Source organism: Pimephales promelas, chromosome 15 (genome assembly GCF_988280905.1).
Source record: "Pimephales promelas chromosome 15, fPimPro1.hap1.1, whole genome shotgun sequence".
NCBI classification, from domain to species: Eukaryota; Metazoa; Chordata; class Actinopteri; order Cypriniformes; family Leuciscidae; genus Pimephales; species Pimephales promelas.
In genome coordinates, this window is record NC_142783.1 from 28118418 (window position 1) to 28141756 (window position 23339).

General features: G+C 37.2%; 3 protein-coding genes across 6 annotated transcripts in view; 1 reads left to right on the forward strand and 2 right to left on the reverse strand.

Annotated features, from left to right (window-relative positions):
• Positions 1-23339, reverse strand: part of rnf144aa (ring finger protein 144aa) — a 451897-nt gene that overhangs the window by 20409 nt on the left and 408149 nt on the right. Inside the window, exon 1 of one of the 4 annotated variants that reach the window (XM_089120492.1) lies at positions 11797-11923. The exons of the other annotated variants lie outside the window; for them this stretch is intronic. The gene's annotated coding sequence lies outside the window, so the exon portion shown is untranslated. Of the gene's footprint in view, positions 1-11796; positions 11924-23339 lie in introns of those variants that run through there. 4 annotated transcript variants of the gene reach the window in all.
• Positions 13661-16688, reverse strand: rsad2 (radical S-adenosyl methionine domain containing 2). Its single transcript, XM_039667881.2, has 6 exons — positions 16331-16688; positions 15756-15917; positions 14846-15075; positions 14614-14763; positions 14315-14347; positions 13661-13953 (listed from the first exon to the last, which is right to left on the reverse strand). The coding sequence occupies exons 1-6, from the start codon at positions 16626-16628 to the stop codon at positions 13789-13791; spliced, it is 1038 nt and encodes a 345-aa protein (XP_039523815.2). The 5' UTR covers positions 16629-16688; the 3' UTR covers positions 13661-13788.
• Positions 17321-22206, forward strand: cmpk2 (cytidine/uridine monophosphate kinase 2). The gene is given in 6 exon segments (XM_039667879.2): positions 17321-18003; positions 18574-18688; positions 18865-19066; positions 20871-21104; positions 21885-22000; positions 22003-22206. Coding segments are annotated over 6 exon segments (1308 nt in total). The 5' UTR covers positions 17321-17424; the 3' UTR covers positions 22065-22206.

Below are 23339 nucleotides of genomic sequence, written 5' to 3' on the forward strand. Positions count from 1 at the left end.
GGTTACAAGAGGTAAAAACAATATAAATACTGTTCGTTTTCTCACATAAACCGATCGTTTCGTGTCTTAGGCCATCAATGTGTACTTACATTTACGAGTCATTAAATCATGTTTAATTTGGACTTCTCTGTGCATGCTCTTTGAGGTGAACCCCATAGACGTCCATTATATGACTGACAGACAAGAACGGTTTGACCTAAAAATATTAAAATTGAAAATACTGCGGAAAAAAGACAACTACATCTTGGATGCCCTTGAGGTAAGCTAAAACAAACCAAAAATTAATTTCAAAGTGAACTATCCCTTTAACCAATAAAAAAAAAGAATATATATATTTAAAAAATTTTGTGACTAAACCTTATAACACCATTGGATCATCAAACTGTCTGTAAAACCAAAGAACTCCACCCCACCTCAATTGTGAATGAAGTGCGGTAAAAAATTTGTATGGTCTCTGCTTGTTTGTAATGCAAGGGCAAAAAACAAAAAAACAAAAAACAAAAAATCTACACATGTTTAATGTATTTGAGGAGTGGAGAAGAGTCTAACATTTGGCATCTTATATAGCCTGTGTTTAGCACTTTGCCTTTAATAATAACATAAGATTTTGGCCAAATTACCCTGAAAATCTCCTAAATTTGACTATGCCGTTTTTCTCTCTCATTAAATCCGTCATGTACAGAGTCTTGAACCTATGTCTTTTTATCTGACATAAATGTCCACAGCATAAATAATAAGAGTTTGCACATCAGTTTAATATTTTTCTTAACCCTTTTACCTTAAGTATAAGAAATTTCCAAGAGGCTTTGCATAAGACAATCAAATTCATTTTCTCTGAGCAAAAGCACAGAATAAAAACAAATCCCTAGAGCTACAGACGTTCAAGGTGCTCAAGCTCTCATTCATCATTTGCACAAAAAGTCCTGTCTGTTTCCGCTCGATAAGTCAAACGGGGTGAAGTACTGATGGCTTGATGATGATGATGCAGCAACGCAGCTTCCAGTATCTCAAGAACAGAGACACCAAAGAAAGCTGATTTTGCTGGTCGAGCGCAGAGGTCTTACGTCACTCTTCCTTCAAGCTGTCACAACCTGTCTTGCTCGTCCACATCCATCCATCTCTGATGCTCATTCTCTCAGATTACCAACTTCGTCTGAGCAGCACAGAGAAAAGAGACCACATTAACTATATATCTCATGAAACGCATGATATCTTTATGCTGATATGTGGCCAAAGAATCAGAACTTAACGATTCTTGAGTGAATATATGTATGTGTGTGTGTGTGTGTTAAAAAGAGGTGTCAAGTCCCAAAATAATCTATAATAGAAATTGTTTGGAATTAACGATTCAGGTTCTGATTAAACTTAACCATTCCTTCTCAATTTACGCACCCTCTATATTAGTCATCAAGGTCTGCAGTGACAAATGTTCTGTGAGAAAAGTTCACTGAGATACATTACTCAAAGCAATTATCACTTTCCAACAGAGGAACAATAACAAGGAAAAACACAAGTAATCCTCAACAACGCAGCCCTCGGAGAGAACGTCACTATGCCCTCATTTCAGTTTCTTATCAGATCACTGAACAGAAGAGAACAATCCTTTATCATCATGAGCTCGGGCTGCAATTAATATGATTTACAACATTATAAAAAATACCCCTAAAAAAATCATGTAATGCAACTTGCATAAAAACGATTGTTCACACAAAAATGAAAATTCTGCTATCATTTACTCATGTCTATGCAATATGCATTTCTTTCTTTTGTGTTTTTTATTTTGCCCATACTAAAAGTCAGTGGGGTCTAGAGTTGTTTTGGACTTTCACTGCATGACAAAAACATAAAATATGTTCTTATGTGTTTAAGAGAAGAAAGAAAGTCATACAGTATTGGGAACACATGAGGGTGAGTACATATTATAATATATTCTGGTACATATTGAGAGTATTAATATAAATAATAATAAATAATTATCTTATTATCCTATTTTTATCCTATATTTATAATTATAAATATATAATTATATAACTATAATTATCCTATCTTATAGTTTTTTTGATGTTCAGATATGAAATACTGGGTTCATAACATAGGTGCAGAAGGTGGAACTTTTTTAAGGTCTTGTGCTGGTCTCCAAGTCTCCCCTCCATTATTTATTTTCAGAGAAATGGGTCAGTCTCACGATGAAACCTGAGAAGTACAGTACATGCCTGAATATTTCAAGATACGGATGCCCAGTCTCCACAAACATGAAAACAATGTTCCCTCACTCCCTTTATCTAACTTATGGGTCTACTAAATCATCCTTGAAAAGAGATATACTTGTTCAACCTCATTTATCTTAATATAAAATATCATAATACTGTAGGCTTTCATAATACTTTCAGATAATAATTGCCCAAACGAGAACGGTAGGATGTAAAAAACACACCAGACTGGGATGAGAACAGGCATAATTGAATGCTTTTCCCACATTATAATACAATCGAAGAATGAATCAGCATGTAATATACGTTAAAGCTGCGGTCAAAATGTGTATGAAATTTAATCTTAAAATACCCCCCCCCCCCCAGATCATTTATTATAGTAAATATATATATTAAATTTGCCCCTTTTTGTGTGTGAGCAAAAATGTTACTTTTAGACTGCACCTGGACGTTTCTGAATGGTCAGTGGATACATTTATGTAGTAGTTGTGGAGTTACATTGATTCATCTCATCGACTTGCACCGTCGTGTTTAACTTTTACACAAGTTAAAACAGTCCCCTGAGGTCTTTATAAGACAGCTGTAACATTTTTTGGTCAAATAGTGTTCTGTGCTGGTCTAGTTGCGTTAGAACTAGTTGTAGCTTGCGAAAACCAAATGGCGGTGCCGTGGGTTGAAACGTGCATGTAAGGGTTGGCAATATTATAATAAGATCCCCTTCCTACGTCAGAAGGGAAGTGAAATCTGATTGGCTTTTTTTTACATGCTTGCAGAGAACAAAGTTACTGGGTTGTCACTTTTCACATTTTCTGGATTAGTTGATGCACTGGGGACCTGATAATAGCACTTAAAAAAAATATGTATGATATGTTCCCGTATTTTCTCCTTAAAACTTCCATGAACCAAAGACCGTCTCAAAATCGCAGTTTGAAATCGCTGGAGTTTCTGATGTCACAAACTACCAATCATATCAACGTGTGGATCTCTGAGCTGGTGTGAATAAATTATTTTTTTATGTGTGTACAACTCTTGATAAATGTGCTAGGTAACCATGTGCTGGCTATCATATTTGAACTAGGCTCTAAAGTATCTAAAATTGTCACTATCGAAAAAGTCACTATTGAAACGTGGTGAAGTTACGGTTGTGACATCATGGTTTTTTGAGTGTTATTCTAGTGTGTACAACTGTGCTTGTTAACCATGTGCTGAATCACAAGTATAAAATGGTGGCACTGGCAATAAATAAGTATTTGTTGTATGTTTTTTTAATAGTTATATATCTTACATTCAATACTCTGTAATTTCTGTTTTAAATTTTAAAAGCCTAACCAGGGACAGGGGTTGCAAATTAGTCATGGCTAGAAACCTGTATGCGTGGCATCTCCTTTGTATTCATTATAAAGCAATGTTTTATGCATTTGTCCCTGTCAAATAAAATATTAAATAAATAAATAAACAAAATAAGTCACACATGTTCAATAAATAATATAATGTATTAAAGATAACAGACACAAAAACAATTTCTCCACTAAGTATTACTGTTCATTAAAGCCTAATGCTGTGTCAACATCATGTCTGAATTACAGTAATTACAAGATGACAACTCTGAGATTTCACTCTGAGCGGTTTGCGTTTCTATGGCAACGACAAAATATTTAACTACTACATTATTTCATTAATTTAATGCTATATGCTTGCTCTGGCATAATAATGATGAGCACAAAAATCTCACCAGGTAATGGGCTATAATAAAAAGATGAAAGACTCTTAACTACCTTTAACGGATTATTTTACATGTCATCATGACAGTCAAATCCATTCACTTAGGTTGTGTATCATTGGAAAGCAACGCATCATATTTAAATGGAATTAAAATCATGTGAATATCAAATTGCCTTGAATGGCTTATCCAATCAAAATACTGGACATTTTAATCCTAGCTTTTTGACTGCAAATGTCAATAATAAAAAGTCAATCATTATTTTTTTTTGCAATATCTCTCTGTAAAGATGCTATAAAACAATGTGCATAAAGAAATTCAATTGAAATTTCCATAATAAGTTGGCTTAAAATGAACTATTATGTTATAGCTGATAAACGGACGAAATTAGTATTCTATATTATTTTGTATAAATAAGAAATAAAACACACATTTTTGTTGCATAACAACATTGTATAGTAAAGTTCTGAAGAGGTAAAACAGCTTTTGATGTGAAAATAAGGGAATTTCCCAAAATGAAGGAGCCCCAGTGTGTTTTTGTAAAGCCGGGCTGATCTCTGACTGCAGGCTGTGTGTGTGTGTGTGTGTGTGTGTGTGTGTGTGTGTGAACTCGCTCAGCCCTGAGACTGTCTTTCTCTAAAGGTCATTCCTGGCTTCCTGTCAAAAACTATAACCTCATTAAACTGCCATGATACCAAGTGAATGTCAGAGTGGCATATGACAAATATCAATTGGTTTCATAAATGAGACAATAAGATAATTCTGATTAAAATCTCAGTAAAGGGGTTATGATTATGCTTTTTTTAATGAACGGTATCTTCTACCTGTATGACCACATAGTCTCTTTACAACATCTACTATTGAAACAGATGTTTTTTACATCAAACAATGTCTTTTTACAGTGTGTGTATATATATATATATATATATATATATATATGTGTGTGTGTGTGTGAGTGAGTGTGTGTAAGTATATTCTTATTATTAGAAAAATTTGGATCGCAACCAAGGGGGTCATCCATCGACCGGAAGTTGAAGCCGGCCGGGTGCCGCCATCTTGTAGCAGAACTTCACTTGAGTTAGCATTTCCATTGACTGCCATTTATTTTGGCGTCACTTTGACAGCGAATAACTTTACATCTAAGGCATCTGAAGACTCCATTTGTCCATTATTTATTTGTAAAGAAAGACGACAATGTATAAAATGCTCAATTACCTTGTAGCTTATGTTATGGCCCGTAGAAGAAGTTTTTTTGTAAAAGTAGGCTAACGATTGTGTCATAACCACGCAACTCTCTGTCGCACAGTAGACAGATTACTGTGTGGACCGAAGGAGAAGCTCACGCGCAATCGGGGAAACATGGAGGCAAAATGACAAAATAATTAATCAGAATACCTAGCAAAAGTTTCTCCTGCTCCTAGCTCATGGACAGCTCCTACTCACACTCTCCGCCTCTGCAAGTTTCGGAAGGGAATGATTCAGATTTCTCATGGCACAGCCACTACAGTAGAAGACAGACGGATTGCTGACGTCACTTCTACGTCGTCAAGCTCTGTTTGAGTCTGCGCGTCAGGAACGGAAGTCCTAAAAATAAATCACTAAAAATGGGCTTCACTTGTCTCAATTGACTTCCAATGAGATGGCTCTGTCCACTTCTTATACTGTCTATGATCGTGACTGTATTAGCAGATACTAGCATTCAATGACTGGCTGGATGTTTGAACTTGACAAGTCAAAGCAAACGTTGCTTTACTCTTCCATTTGTCCTGTTGTCGGGAGTAGCTCAAGTGCATAGAGAGAAAGTGCTTTCATGATTATAATGGATTCTATTTGCTTTTGGCACAACTGGTGCAATGCTGTAAATGTATTTGTTGATGTCTTACTCAAGGGGCAGCTATATCCATGAAATGCTCTTTTTGTATTTACAGGATGTTTTAACGGTCATGTCATGAGCCCTTTTAGGCAACTCAGTTCACTTGGCAGCCATCTTGAAAAGCCAGAAATCTAGAAAAATTTACAATTTCTCCAGCTAATTTAAGATATACATTTACAGTTTTTCCGAGAACCCAACTGTAGCTATCAGACTATGTGAGAGACCGTGTGCGTCTGCGGCTGATTATAGATTGCTCGTCAACTGAGTCTTCCTCGGTCAGAAGGAATAGGCAAATCCAATGGTGCAGTTTACATATTTATTGAGGAGTAAGGTACATGGAGGATAAGAGTTTGCAGATATCAATATAACCACACACACTCACACATACACCCATCGACACATATTGTGTCATATTGATATCTGCAAACTCTTATCCTCCATGTACCTTACTCCTCAATAAATATGTAAACTGCACCATTGGATTTGCCTATTCCTTCTGACCGAGGAAGACTCAGTTGACGTGCAGTTTACATATTTATTGAGGAAGACTCAGTTGACGAGCAATCTATAATCAGCCGCAGACGCACACGGTCTCTCACAGACTAACACATATACTACTGAGAGTAAAACAGACAGTCTGGACTTTCATTGAAGACAAAAAACTAGTTCATAAAGCTAAAAACTTCAAGTGGCCATGACCCTGCATGAGTAACTGTTCTCTCACTGTTTGCTTGCCCTTGTCAAATGACCCACATTTATCATCCAAAAGAAATTGAGCACTATTCTATTATTGGCTCAGTCTTTATAAACGTCAGGAATCCCAGAGGTGAAACACTCCCAAAGAGCAGACAGAGACAATTATCTTCAGGTCTCAGCAGTAAGATCAAAACTGAAATGTACAACAGGCTACTTTACTAAACTGATACACTGCACTTTTTTTAAATCAAGGTTCATTTTTCAAATTCAGTGACTGAGGCAAGGCCACAATTTGGAGAGAAGGGAAAGGCGTAGCGTCAGGCGCTAGTCCAAAAAACTTGAATGAGTGGAATTCCTTGCGGTGCGTAGATCCAAAAAATAGCTTAAAACAAAGACAAAAAAAAATCCACACACGAGAAATTGTTGGCCAAAAAAGTGACATGGCACTAATGAAGGGTTCGTTGAACCCGGAAACGTTTTGCACGTGCCGTCTTTACACTATTGTACCAGATTATCAAGGCTGAATTACAACCATGTTTGTAGAGATGGTATACTTTTTTGGAACAAGCTCAATTGCCTTTGCCTTAACCAAATAGCAAAAACCAGGTAGTAGCCAGCTTTACATGGTTTCTAGCTAGTTGAAGCTGGTCAGTTGATCAACCCAATGGGTCTGATGTTGACCTATAGGAATGAGTGAAGGTGGTCTATATTAGTCATTCAACAACTGTCTAACCAATTAGTATGGTCCGATCTCCAGTACCAAACACATTAAGTGAACCCAAAACCCATTTAATTATTCGCTTCCCTATGACAAATTATTTGACTACTAGGCAAACCACTGACTAGACTATTTTAATTTCTTTTTTACTTTTGCTCATCTCAATCTTGGTTAATCGGGCCAAAGATGGCCATTGACTAAGCTGGTACGGACCTAGTTGAGCTAGTATACTAAAACACAATTGAGCTGGATGAACTGAGTTCAAAAACATAGTTTGAATAAGTTGACGAGTAAATACCACCTTAACCTGGTTTCTTCAGTAATATAAGCTGGCGAACCAAGATGATGAAAGAAATGCAGTTTCAAAATTTCACATACTGACTTGTTAGGAAGACAGCAGATCCACAAGGAAGTGATACAACAGCAGAATGAGATCTCAAACAGCCTGAAGGAAGAAGATCTTGGAAAACAAAGTTACTCTGTTCAAAGGTTACAGGAGAATGTACCGTAAAGGTCAATCCTCCAGAATAAGGAGAAGATTTCTATAATGATCTGAGGTCACTCTGCCTAGAGTCTACAGAGGGTGGAAAATATTACCCAGTTTGACTCTCTGTGGTGTGAAGACAAGGATTTCAATGAAAAACAAAAAACAGAATAGAACTACATTAAAATATGAAGAGACATATTTCTTCTCAGAAGTCTTTAGAAAAATGAAGAGGATATGACAAGCATGCTGCTGAGTACTTATTTCTATTGACACGATCAGAGACAGAGCCCTGAGGTTATCTGTGAATGCCATCTGTTGCCACTCAAGAGTCTTGAATGACAGCAGATGTGAGAAAAAGTAAAACATTTTAGCCAACAAAAACAAAAGCCGAGGATGAAACGTCTGCACGTCAGTAATAAAACGTATTTTCAAAATTCAGATACTTTTTATATCCATCCTTACTTAAAAACAACACAGTATGAATAGTACAGTAGCACCTATAGGGAATAGTTGTGAATAAGCTCTGAATCACAGATGCTGAGGACAGGACATGCTGGTCTCAAACACATCATCACTGGAAAACACTTCATACATCCTGCCTTGACAATTCAGACACACTCTTCTAGGCATGGTCTTGTGAAAACCAAATGAGTGCATGAAAAAAAATAATCTGAACATTATTAATAACAATTAGCTGGCACAAAATGTTCTGTCTAAGAAAACCTTACAGAACTAAGTCTGTGTTAAAAAAATGCAACTCAAAGGATGAGTCAGGTTTTACTAGTTTGCTGAGCCAATCAAAGTTCCACTTGAACTCATAAAATTAGTGGTGGCAAGCCACAGCAGCAACACACACTGACAATTTGAAAAAAAATATCCTGTTTTAAAGTTTTTGAGTTGGGAGATGATGAAGTTTAAAATTACAGATTTATAGGAAATATGGTGACCTTGTGAGATAAAAAGTTACAGATATAGTCTTAATTATAAGATATGAAGTTGAAATAAAGTTGCAATTCATATAAATAAAGTCACACTGGGGAATGAAGTCACAATTATGACAAATTAACTCTTAATTGTGAGATAAGAAACCTGAAATCACTTTTTAATTAACTCATTTTATGTCATAGGTTTAGGTTTCATAAATGAAAATGCAGAAATGACTGGTAAAATTTTGTGGTTAAAAAAAATTATGTATAATACCATTTTCTTCACATTAAACTGTTGCTGAATTGCTGAATGAACCATCATGGTGGTACCGGAATTTAGACGATGTTGTACAGTGCTAAATGCTTTGAGGCAAAGCTTTGCTCGTTTTTACAACCTTCACTGACCGATGAGTTCACACGTTGCCATCAAGCTATTAACATGCAAATGTCTCATTCTATCACCAGCCACATGTGGCAAAGCTCAATGCTGTGGGCAGGTGTGAGCGCCAAGTTTTGAGTGGGTACCAGCTGTGAGAACTGAATAAATAAATAATGATACCCGTCAACCAGCTAGGCTTAAATCACATCAGACAGACTTGTAGTAAGCTTTTTCACCAAAACATCTCAATGATCTAGCTTCTGTTTAAATGACAATTAAATTAATTTTCTCACTTCAATAATTAAAACCCAAGCAAAAATATGTTTGATTTTAGTGTTTAAGCACCCATATATATATATATATATATATTAAACCAATAACTTCTTTGAGTCTTTTGGTGTGACTCATTTATTTAACGCCATGTTCTTGGCACACTCACTTTGGAAATGTATTTTGCACATATGCAACTTTTATACACTAGGCTAGTCTACTGGGACTTATCCTGCGAAATATCTGACTCAATCAGATCTGAACCCAGCTGAGGTCACCTTCTGCCGTGAGCCAGCCAGTCTCCTGCCTGCATTACAGAGCTTTGCCTTAACTGCTTTCTCATCCACAGCTGTTGGGCAGCAACAATGTACCTACTGAGATCACTGATAGGAATGACTGACTAATAGAGCTGCTTTAGATAATTCAAAAAAAAAAAAAAAAATCAAAAGAATTCTTACAGCTTGCTTATGGCAAAAACAATGCCTAGAGTGATTAAGATATCGCAGATTTGATTTAGGAGGAATTCAGAGGTAACATTATATGGAATCTTGAAGTAAACAATAGGCCTATTTGATTGAAAAGTTGGTATGACAATAACAAAATCCTGAGTTAAATGTCTGTTGTCATACTGCATCTCATAATTAAATTGCAAAATGGTTGCAATGTCCAACTGCTGACCATAAACAGCTTTAAGTGCTCTGTAATGCATTTAGTTCATCAAATGTATGTGTGTGGGGGATGAAAAGGTCAAACAAGGCCATATTATGATTAAAACACAGTATGCTTGTCTAAGAAGCACATCTATAGATTAGAACACATTTGCAAAGCTAGTCAATGTCTTAATGGATTTCCTGTAAAAATTCAGGTGCTTTAAATAGGACGCCCAAGAAGAGTTATTAAAAATTCAATATGGCCAGGTCAAGCTATTCAGCATTCTTTGTTATTAAAGTGTTACATCTTAAGGTATAAACAATACCAACAGCATAAATCAGAGTACACTATAGGCGACAGAACTTTCCATTTCCAATTGTGCTCTTATGGGATTGTGGCCTCATTCTAATTTGCCTTTTTTAGCTAATCTGGCCTAACGTTTGCAACTTTGCATGTTTATTTTCATATGCTTGAGATGACTGTTGTACTTGCCACTGTTGCTGCTGGGTCACCACAACCTTTGGCTGAACTGAAGCATCTTTGAGCTGTCTATCGGAGAAAAGAGTCTGGGTTTTTTTTTTCTTCTTTTCTTTACCATTTATCAAACCACCTTTATGACTAAAGGACCAATACTGAAAGTTAAACTACAGAATGTCTATTTATGACGTGGAAAGATAAGTGGCCTCATTTGGGAGGGACTTTCTGACTGTTATGAGCAACACACTTATCTAACCTCTGTTCTACTTATTTCGGTTGAAACTGCATAACCGTATATCAAATACAGTGCACAGATGACAGAATCAATGTTACTGTTTATAGTGCACATATAAGTGGATATAATTGTTCTTCAGTCGAAGCTAAAATGCAGAAGTGGCCTTAACATTAGGACAAAGTGTTTGATGTTGATGCTTTAAATATACTGACAAGCATAAGTCAATTCCAACCCTAGCTAACAGTAATCAGATAAAGACGCTCCCATAATGTAAACAGACCGTGTTAACCCGTTTATAAAATAATATTTGAAAGAAAAAAACAAACATTGCCCTGGGAACTAACACAGGTAACATTTCTCAAAACTCTACTTGTCAAAGATAAATACATCTCCCTCATAGTAACCCATCCATCTAAACGATGACTAGGCCAGTAAAGTAATGAATGCTGGCCATTGAATGCTACACATGGGGTTTGGGATTTGTTCTACACTTTGGATCCCACATACAGTTTTCACGACCCAGGGAGGACCTTATTCCTTTATACTGCACAATCCCAAAAAAGCATGATAAATCCCTAAAACTCAAAGCTACTGGAGCACATCAACTCCTTAACACCCGAATGGGTCATTTTATATGAATATTTGCATCCTGTAAGGGTCCCATGATCCCATAACAGAGTGTGCTGCCCTGCCTACCTAGGCATCTTTTTTAGGCATTACAGCAACATTTTTGGACATCACGATACCCCAAAAATGCGGTCTAGGTAGGCAGCACACCAGGTTTAGAAAGCCACAGCATTTTAACGTGACAGTGTGTAACCTATGAACATACATAAAAAGTAAACAGCCATCTTAGACATCAGTCGGGTAAACAAATCTATATGAGAGCTGCACATCCAAGAAGAAAGTGGAGTTTCGCCCTTTAGCCACATGTAAACCATAAAGCATTTCCAAAAATGAAAAAATTAAACCGAGATTTTGATACATTGACAGCTGACATAGATATCTGTCAATAAACGAAAGAACGCTGCACAAATCCTATTGCATTAATGAAAGTCAATATAGTGTCGTATGCAGCGAATACTGTGGATAGACATTGTAGTTTAAGACAGACACGTTCGTCATAGCTAGCTGTGATTGCACGAGCGTTTTACCTTATGTCTTCATGTAGTTTTGCAGGCAGATATAAGAATCAGCTGATCCGTCGGACGCGTTGTGAAGACGCCATTAGTCTGTATTTCCTAGCACTGCTCTGTACAGACAGTGGTCTGTACGTCTCTATATATTTGTAATGTGTTTCTGAAGCGAAGGCGCAGCACTAGCGCCCTCTATTGGGTGCAATACAAAAATGACTATTGGGCTTTTGAAAACGCTTGCTACAGTTTTGTGAAGCTTTTTTGGGTTGAGGTAACATACACTCACCTAAATGATTATTAGGAACACCATAATACTGTGTTTGACCCCCATACTAACATCATACTGATGTGTTCGCCTTCAGAACTGTCTTAATTCTATGTGACATTGATTCAAGGTGCTGAAAGCATTCTTTATATATATTGATAGGATAGTGTCTTGCAGTTGGTGGAGATTTGTGGGATGCACATCCAGGGCACAAAGCTCCCATTCCACCACATCCCAAAGATGCTCTATTGGGTTGAGATCTGGTGACTGTGGGGGGCCATTTTAGTACAGTGAACTCATTGTCACTTTTAAGAAACCAGTTTGAAATGATTCGAGATTTTTGACATGGTGCATTATCCTGCTGAAAGTCGCCATCAGAGGATGGGTACATGGTGGCCATAAAGGGATGGACATGGTCAGAAACAATGCTCAGGTCGGCCTTGGCATTTAAACGATGCCCAACTGGCACTAAGGGGCCAAAAAGTGTGCCAAGCAAACATCCCCCACACCATTACACCACCACCACCAGCCTGCACAGTGGTAACAAGGCATGATGGATCCATGTTCTCATTCTGTTTACACCAATTCTGACTCTACCGAATGTCTCAACAGAAATCGAGACTCATCAGACCAAGCAACATTTTTCCAGTCTTCCAACTGTCAAATTTTGGTAAGCTTTTGCGAATTGTAGCCTCTTTTTCCTATTTGCAGAGGAGATGAGTGGGGTCTTCTGCTGTTGTAGCCCATCAGTCGATCAGTAGTTGGGTATTATGAAAGACTAACAGGGTGAAATGTGGGTTGGGCAACATAGTAGGACATTTATGATGATGGGGACTGATAAAAGCAATTACAAAACCAAGCAGCGAGAGCTTGATGAATTCTATCAATAAATTCAGTAGCAAGTCCTTTGTATGAAGGACTATTTATCTTAAAAGATGACTCTTTGAGTTTGAACAATTACATGAGATCAGATGCAACAAGTTGTCAAAAAATATTTATTAACATAGTAAAATAATGCAATAAAATACAATATAAAGTTTCAACTTCACTGTAAAATGAAAAGGTATCGAGGAATCATTTTGATTTCAATAGATTTCTTTTTTAAGGTGCCTCAGTGAACTTTTCTATGATAGAAGTGATTTAAAGCTTTCCCATTATAATGGGGTGGGGTTACAGGAGGGTCTCACTGATAGTCTTTTGAGTTCTTGCAAGAACAAGAAAACTCCTCTTATAGAAAAGGAGCTTAAAGGATTCCAACACTGTGATCTGAGGAGCCTTAAACTGTGGCTTAAGTAAATTGCCAGTTCTACTGTATGACAATTAAAGAATCTAAGGTGCATTAAGTCTTAATTGTAACTCAAAGTGTCTTCATGCCTTCAGAGTGCACATAATTAAAAAACAGAATAGGATTTCCTATAGGACTACATAAAAACACTTACTTCTACTAAAAAGTCAAAGTAAAGACAGCAAAGTAAGAGTTAAAAACATACTTTGGGTAATGCAAATACTCAAACATAATACAAATAAAAAATTGAGCATAGAACTACAAATAATCAATGTCTATAAGTATTTCAGTGCAGTAGAATCTCCTTATATTATATAAAAATATTGAATATACAGACATAGGCACCAAAGTTTCATCTGGGACTTTAACTATATACTGTATAATTATTTATTGTTTAGCATTTATAAATTAAATCAGCTTTCAATGTAAACACAGAGTAAAAAAGCAACATTGAGAAAGGTCACCACTCCAGTTTCATATCTTCCTTACTCCACACATATTTCCCCCCTCTTATGAGGAACATCTTCTCATCAAAACCACTGAACTTGATGGCCTCTTCCACACCAACATCCAGAACGGACTTTGACGGATCTTTCCTCCCCTCTCGGCAATCCAAGAAGCGCATCTGCAGAATCAGATATGGAGGATTAAAAATCTATTTATGATGATTGCTCTATCTGATGATGTAGCATAGACAGCATGATTATTAATAGAGATCCGAGATTATCCAAGGGGGAGAAGTCATTTGAAGCCTGAAATGAGGCAAATTACTGCAGGTCTTATTAAATTCCTGTCCATAATCCCTTCACTACTGAAATGATGACATAATGTAATTTATAGGAGTCATTGAGACTGTAATAATAGTGTAATCTAATATACAAAAAAATCATTAAGACTCTAATGATAACATAATCAAATATTTATTTTAAAAATCATTTGCGCAATAATGAGAAGAAAACTGCTGAGGAGAAAATATGACCACTTACATATTCATCAAGAATCAGGTAAGAGTCTCTCATCTGTAAAAGGGAAATAGATGAGAAAATAAACAATTTGCATCAGTATGCTTTATATTCAAATCCCCAGCTTCAATCTCTGAACAGAGCTATTTTTATTTAAATTCAAAACTCGTTTACGTCTTAAAAGCTTCGATAATGAATTGAACCTGAGAGTTTATTGCTGCATTACCCATAATTTGAAGCCACTTTATCAAGCAAATTATAAGCTATTTTGAAACGAGTGATCTGAATTGAGCCAAAGTACGCGGCCTGTGTTTCAAAATTACCTTTTGATTAGACTCTGGAACCAGACACTTGACGCTCTTATGGCGGTCCAGGAAGTCTTGGAATTGCTGCTCACTAATGACAAATTTTTCTGCCTCGCGGAGGCTGTTCTCCCCAGCGTTTTCACCATCAATTAGCAGACACTGGAAGACCTGTGTGAACATTGCAGTACATTCAGGAGCCTGGTTATAATGATAGGAACATGGAAGTCTGTAGTAAAAGAAGTAACTGTACCTTCCAGCGCACTGGGTTCAGAGCAGTAATCTGCTCTGTCATATCTTCGTCAACATTGTAAGTGTTGATCACCGAGTTGATTTTGAAAGCCACCTTGTAGTCCCGGCACCAGGAACAAACTTTATGCAGATTGTCTAAATGGCTCTTCTTGCCCTGACCTCGACCAATGACTTTATTGGTGTCTTCGTTAAAGCTGTCGCAAGATACTGCAAGAATGTCCAAGTAGTCACCTGTAGAATACAGATGAAAATTAAATCGACCAATTAAGGAGCTGACAGAGCTATACTTTAACCCCTGGTTTCACAGACAAAGCTTAAGCCTAGTAGTTCCAGACTAAAATGCATGTTTGAGCTGTTTTAACTGAAAGTAACTTGCACTGACACATCTTAAAATGGGTCAGTGTCATAGTTTTGTCTCAAGATGCACAGAAGTGTTTTTTTTTTTGTTAATAAAAGCTACTTAAACGTCCTATTGAACTAAGGCCTAATCCTGGCTTAATCTAAGCACTGTCTGTGAAACTGGGCCTATAGGGTGTAGGGTAATATTTTTCTGGCTAATTTTGAGACCATATGGAAATATCTTTGATAATTTTAAGTAACATTTAAATACATGCTTAAAAATAACCACTTTTAGCATTACATAATTAAGTATTTTATAATGCAATTTTTTGAGCAAATATACTGTTCGAATGAATGTGAAATAATATTATATATATAGTGGAGCTTAATAATTAACCTATAGATAGCCCATGTATTTGTTATAGAGCTAATACATTTGTTATGATTTGAGTATATTGTGTAGAGCTATATGAAATCAACATTGAGACTGTTACCGTGGGAAATGTGTAACGTTCACTAAAGTGTTTTAAAATGATCTTTGCTGACCTCTGGTGGTCAGGAATGATTCTCACCGTATTTCTGAAACCAGGATTCTTTGATCAGACTGCCATTACTAACGATGCTGACGCTCGGAAGCAGCAGCTCCTGTTTGCAGTATCGGACCAACTCTCCCAGAAAAGAGCCTCTCTCATGAAGAAAGGGCTCTCCACCCGAAAAGTTGATTTTTTCCATTCCTAAAACATACAAACCAAGTTTTAGAATAAAAAAAAAAGACAATCTAGTCATCATTAAAGTTGAAATGGGAAAAAATATCATTTGCATTTACATTGATTTATTAATTATGACAATTATAATGAAAACAAATTAACACAAGACATTAATGTCATGTCATGATCTCATGTGAGTGACAGGTTGCCCCGCCCTCGTGCCATTAATCACATCATCATATAAACCTGGGGGGGGGGGGGGGTTGGGTCGATTAAATACGAGGGAACATTACTTTTATTATTATTATTTGTATTTATTTATTTATTTATTTAAAAAAATGATTTGCACGGAAAAAAACATTTATAGACCTAATAATTATAATAAATTACAAAATTCAAAAACAATCATAATTGAATTGCATGGTGACATGTTAGATTACCTGCTTCTTTCAGAAGTCGTAACCCTCGCTTTGCCTCTTCAATAGGCAAGACGAACGAGGTCTTCGCAGTGTGGAAGCAAAAGCCACATTTGTAATTGCACTGCCGGGTAAAATGGTAGTTCACACTGCTTGGAGTGGTCACCTGTGCGCTGGATCCCTCTTTCTGCTCTCTGGTGCGAATCTTTGGACGACTGATCATCCCAAGAGACACCAGTGTGCCTGATACCATCATCAAAATCCATCTCAACAGGGCTGAAAATAAGCTGTGGACGTCCTTGAAACACAATGGCATCAACATTCTTGCAAAACCAACTTGGTTTGATGTGGTGAAGTGTGTAGACTGATACCTAAGAGAGCTCACACCTCCCTTTTTATAGGACAGCCTCAAGATCCTATTCTGATCGGTTTCTGTTCTTGCTTGGAGGGAGTGAAAAACGAAAGATAAATAGCTGATCAGCTGAGTCAAACATTCGAAAAACGAAAGATAAATAGCCTATCAGCTGAGCCAAACATAAGGCGTAGTTGTTTAATTTTCCTTAGTCACATGGATTTAGTAGGCTAAATATAGCCTTTATACCATCATGGCCAGTTAAAATGCAGCAAGTTGCAGCTTAGCCTATTATAATTTTATTTTATAGGAATACATTTGCTTGTCCTATCTTAAAGGACACTAACTCCACAACAATAACAATATCATTAAGTGGTCACACTTTATCTTAAGGTTCAATTCTCACTATTAGCTAACTTAATTAACTACGACGTTTGTCTCAGTAAACTCATAGGCTAGTGCTTATGTAGAACATGGGCATGCAGAATAGGCATTAATGCTTTATAAGTATGCACGCTGCTAAAACATAGCCTACTAGTTAGCCAAAGAGTGAGAATTGGACTTAAACTAAATTACTGATAGCTGAACTTCATCCGTACTGTTGAATGTTTGACTGACTCCGCTCGTTTCGTGAGTGACGTAAGTGGACGGCTGGCTATCTTACTTTCGTTTTCGGGTTAAGTTTCGTTTCTCTGTAAGCGCTAGCTAGAAAAAATGTGATTCTTCCACATAACGCAGGCTACTGTGCTATCTAGCACCGTTCACAATGCTACGGAGAGCAATGTTTCGCAGTGGAGAGCTGTGTTCGCGTGTTTTTGCGGTGGAGTTTGATTTGCGCGCTGAACCTCTTTATTTCACACTGAGCTCAAGCCCACAGGTTCTCCATCATGATCACCAACAGCTCTTTGGAGAGTGTGGGAAGCTCTTCTCGGTACATGTCCAAAGTGAGAACAGAATTGAGAAAGCGCAAACGCACGCCGAAATAAAACACAAGCTGTCTTCAACAATCTCGCGAGATTGCGATGTTTTTGAAGCGTCTTCGTTTATTCCGGACGACGAAAAGAGCGTCGTTAAAGGCTTTTTTATAAGAGACAAATCCACTACAACACTTTCAGAGGACTTATTAAACACATTGCGGCAGAGTAAAACAGTTTGTGTGTTTTCATACAAGCGCGAGGGTCAGTACTGCTGGCAGGAGCTGTGGTCACCTGTCAATCAAGTGAAGGAGTCAGCGAGACAGTACATCACTCCTGCTACAGCAGCAGAGCATCACCCATCCACACTGAACATCAGGAACTCCGATGTCTTCTACAGTATGGATGAAGCCTATAAGGTTCTTCAGGAGGTACATATAGGATTTTGAAACATGTTGGGACCAGATTATTGTATAGACTATCACAATATCACAATGCAGCAACGATGGATTAAATAAATCAAAAGTGACTGTAGTCATTTATAGCCTAATATTAATGCTGTTGTTTTGAACTTTCTATTCATCAACGAATTCTAAAATTAAGCAACACAACTGTTTTTAGTAGGCTACCACATCAGCATATTAGAATGGTTTATAAAGGATCATGTGACACAGGTTGAAGTAATGGCTGCTGAAGCTTTGCCGTCACAGGAATACATTGCATTTAAAAATAGGGGAGAAAAAAAATAGCTAAACAGTTATTTTACTTTGTAATTACAGTATATTTCACAATATTACTCTTTTTACTTTCTACTGTATTTATCATCAAACAAATGTTGTCTTGTATACAGTTGACATAAAACAGCTGTAGTTACCTGTATAGATTATTTTACTTTAATGCTGAAATGAAAGTATACTTGATTTCCTGATATAAAGGAACAATGATTATTTAACCACAATCCAGCTTGAGGTAAAACATTACATTTTCCTCTGCCATCCCAGTGCACTGACATTATCCCGGAGTCAAAGGACGTGTTGAAGCTCGTAGATGAACGGTTGGAGACAAGCACTGGTGATGGATTTCCTGTCATTGTGATCGAGGGACTTGATGCTACAGGTTAACACTGAGTCATTCTGACAAATATTTTGTTCAGCTTATTAATACCAAGCAGAAAGTAATACCATCTAAAAATTCATAGCTGTCAATTTGATTCAAATCATGCTTAAACAAATAGTTTGCACTCAAAAAGTTTGTTGACTCCTCTCGATACCCTTCCCTGATTTCACCGATAGGTAAAACTACTCTCACAAAAGCCCTGCGGGAGTCTCTGAATGCCACTCTGCTGAAATCTCCTCCCCAGTGCCTGGATTCTTTCAGACAGCGCTTTGACTCAGAACCACCCCTCATCCGCAGGGCCTTTTACGCTCTGGGGAACTACATCACTGCAGCCCACATCGGAAAAGAGTCCTTAAGGGCTCCTGTCATAGTGGACAGGTACTGTATATATACACTCACACGATTCAGCTGATGTTTGGGCAGCATTGTGGAACGTATAGGGTTTTAGGAGATGTTTTAAACTGGATTTGGGGAAATTGATGCTCGCTAAAACGTAAATGTGTATTTGAGGATATTTTAAATATATACCGATCAGGTAAAAAATCATTTATATTTGTAATCAGAGCATAATTTACCTGGCATTAAAAAATTACACTACGTGATTTTAAGCCCGATTTAAGCCCGATTTGCAAATCGTTGAGTCGCCGACAAGTCAGGGTGTTATCGCGTGCAAATCGCGGGCGATTAGCGGACGATTAACGCTCGCCAATCCGTTAGTGTGAAAGAGCCAACAACGCACCAAAGACAGCTCGCAGACACCTCGCAGACAGGTCACCGAGCTCAGAAAAATATCTAGCATGCTAGATATCTCGAGCAGTCGCGCGACTCAATCTCAGTGATGTCATGAGTACAGCCAATCATAGCAACGCATGGGTTGAGGACACCAGGTAAATCTTATTTTTTCTTTTTTGCATTTTTTTTTTCTCAGAGCATATCGTCGAGCAAACAGTGTGCAGCACTAGTTTCTGTCTGACGTCCATATTCGTGTGTTGTGTTCTTCTCTGCAGTTTCGCGTCATTTCTGGTTCGTTTTATTGCGTGGTTTTTCGTGACAAAACATGGTTTCTAGACCAGATAGAATCGTGTTGTTGTCAACTCGTTATTTGTTAGATTATTTTCAGGATTTAGACCGTACTATAGTACTGAAACAGCTCTCATTGAGTCACAAATGATATGCTCTTATCATCCGATCGTGGTTGTATCTCTATGCAGTGCGTTGTTAACTCGTGTAGTGAGTTACCTCCTGTTGTGGATCAATCACGTTGTGTTGTGTGGTGTGAACAGCTAAACAACTTGAACACTCATGATTTCACTGAGAGCAAGTCATGTAGTGTAAACTGCACAGTTCAGCCCGACATTTTAAAATCATGTAGTGTGAACTAGGCTTTAGCGGCTAACGCTAGCGGCTGCAGCCTTTAGCGTCTGTTAGCGCACCAGCCTCAAATTGTCAGGGTTTAAATCTCGCACTGGGGTGCTTTTCCCTAAGCCAACTATTGTCGCAAGTTCCGTAGTTACCAAATTGTTTTCAATGGTAGATTTATGGGGGTGAATGTAACAGACGTAGGCCAGTAAGAGCTGTGCGTGCATGCAGGGCCATCCATAAGGGGGGATAAAGGCGAATATTTTCTGGGGCCCAACTGCAAGGAGGGGCCCATGCAGTCCAGCAATAATTACTGTATGTTTATCCTAAATATAAGCAAAGGTTACCATATTTTATTTTTTAACCAAAATAGCACCATTTATTGTTGAAAGTGAGAAAAAAATGCATTTTATTTAATCTTGCTTGAGTAAAATGTAGCTTGTGTCATAATGAAACACCCCTCTCCTGAAAATGGTCTGAGTAGGCTATTTTTTGCTGTACGTACCGTAACGCAAAGTCAAAACGCCAGTGCTTCGTGCCAGTTTGCGGCAAGTTCGCGGTTCGCGAGTGACACACGATGGAGTGTGCGAATTGACGCAGTAAGACCATAGACAGTAAAAGAAAAAGTAAAGAAAAAGTGTAAAAGAAAAAGTGTAATGTTGCCCAGTAAGAGCTTTGAGCGTGTAAACCTCACTCCCCTGGTCTCAAGAGCCTGGCCTAGTGACTGAACCTGGTGTAAGGTTAAAAAAAATCCATGTCAAGTTATTTCCTTTTCCCGGCACTGTAATAGATAACTTCTAAACAATTTTTTGGTCACCTTTAGGTATTGGCACAGCACAGCAGCGTATGCCATTGCCACAGCAGTGAGTGGGAGGGTTGAAAACCTCCCTAGGCTGGACTCAGAGCTCTACCAGTGGCCAGGAGACCTGCTTCAACCAAACCTGGTGCTGCTTCTCACTGTCAATCCAGAAGAAAGACTGAGAAGACTCAGAGACAGAGGACAGGACAAGACCGTTGAGGAGGCTGAGCTAGAGCTCAATCAGCTCTTCCGACTTAAGTAGGGAAACTTGTTGAAGTGTTTTATCTTTTAAGATCACTTGCTCACTGTATGTGATAATCCTTAACGTTTTCAGATGTTGTGCATCGCTATATTGGTTGTACTGATTACTCTAAAGTAAATGTCAATAGCTATTTCTTGGGCATTTCCAGGTAATAGTGCCATTTGAGAGAGAAAATGTGGCTTTTTATTAAATTTTGCATTTTACTTAAAAAGTAACAACTTATGAAACAATAATAATAATTCATAATAGAATATCTCTTTAAAACATGTGTGTGTCAACCAGATTTAAAATGTTTTAGGGTTGAATATAATGGGTAAAGAAGACTTGATAAATGTGGTCAAATAATTTATATCAAACCCAACGGGCTTGAACAGAAAATGTAGAAACAAGGACAAATTTAGCATTTTCTCTGGAAATAATTTTATATTAATAAATAATAATTTTAGATTAAAAATAAATAAATGAACACTGATAATGAAATGTGACACTAATTTCAATATTTTTTAAAAGAAATTAATACTTTTATTCAGCAGGGATGCATTTAATGGATCAAAAGTAAGACTTTTAGATTTCTATTTAAAAAAAAAAAAATCATCAAAAAATCCTGAACAAATCTATTTATGGTTACCAAGAAATAAAACCCCCACAATATGGCTCAATTTTCCTGAAAATGACCCCTATTGGTAGCCAAGTTTGAAAGATTTTCATCCAAATATTCAGAAAGCTGCAAGCAAAACAGCTTTGGTGCACTTATGACAAATTGCTCTTTTTTTCAGAGTGGAGGAAGCTTACAAGAGAATCCAGAATCCCGCCTGCATTATCGTGGATGCAAGCCCCTCTCCACAAGAAGTGCTGCAACAAGTGCTGCATTTAATTAGGAACAAATGTCACTTGTAAACAACGGGCTCCCTATTGGACGAGGCAAGAAGCCCTGCAATCCCTCCGCAAAACACTAGATGGTAGTGCAGTGTTACGATTCCATCCTTAGTCAACTAAACCCACTGTAAGAGCCCCAGTCAGCTGAGCCTGTTGATTGAAAGGGAGGCTGGTGGCTAACTGCCAGCATATATTTCAGGGCTCGTATCAGGACGTGTCACAACATATTCCCCTTCCCACAGAGCTTTAGTGATGACACGGGAGGGAAAGTTATTGCGGGTGCCGTAGCTGGATGTCAGCTCTCATACGCAGGGTCACAGCGTCCACTTTCCTCACTCTGACTTATTCCCAGTGAAACACAGGAACTCAGCTAAAGAGGTTTGAGAATTCATCAATCACTTCAATTAGATTTAAACACAAGAACTCATTGTTGGTCAGCTCAGCATTCACTCCTATAGGAGATGGAATCAAGGGACCTTATGGAGGTATTAAAAGCAATAGATCTGGTCCAGGCAATTTTAACTTGCTTTGATTTGTTGCTGTTGCTTTTGGACCCAGACTCTGATCTTTAATTAAGAGTGATATGCTAGGACAAAAATGTACATGTATTACTCAGTTTTCAGTTCCAGTTTGTTAATTGTACGGAAATAATCAGCTAAGAATACATTTTGATATAATAAACATCTTTGTTTATAGTTTTTCAGGAAAGTTCACCCTAAAAATGAAAATTCTGTCAAGAGGGAAACACTATTGTCAAGCTCCAAAATAAAGACAAAACAATTATTTTTTTATATTTTTAATTAATTGATTTTGGTGATTGCTCTGAAATCTCATAAATTGTCTGTAAACACGTCGTGCCAAGTTTTGACAGAGATGGCATTTAATCTCCATGCCAAACAGTATTGCGTGAACAGACTGATTTATTAATACTATTATTATCTTTTTCTTATTGTTTTTTTTATTTTTAGCTATTTAATATCAATCTCTGTCAAAACTTGGCACAATGTGTTTACAAACAATTTGAGAATTCAGAGCAATCACCAAAAAAGACACACCATAAAAATAGTCCATGCTTTATTCCAAGCCAAGCAATATATTTGTGTGAACAGACTGATTTATTATTTCTTTTATCTAATTTTTATTTTAACTATTACTTTTTAATCACTATCAAAACTTGGCACAATGCGTTTATTTGATTTGAATTACTTTATTATTAATCCCCAGGGGGGAAATTTATATACAATTTATGACATTTTTAGAGCAAATTTCACCAAAAAACAGCATAAAAGTAGTCCATATACTATATTCCAAGTCAAACAATATTTTTGTTAACAAACTGATTTATTATTATTTCT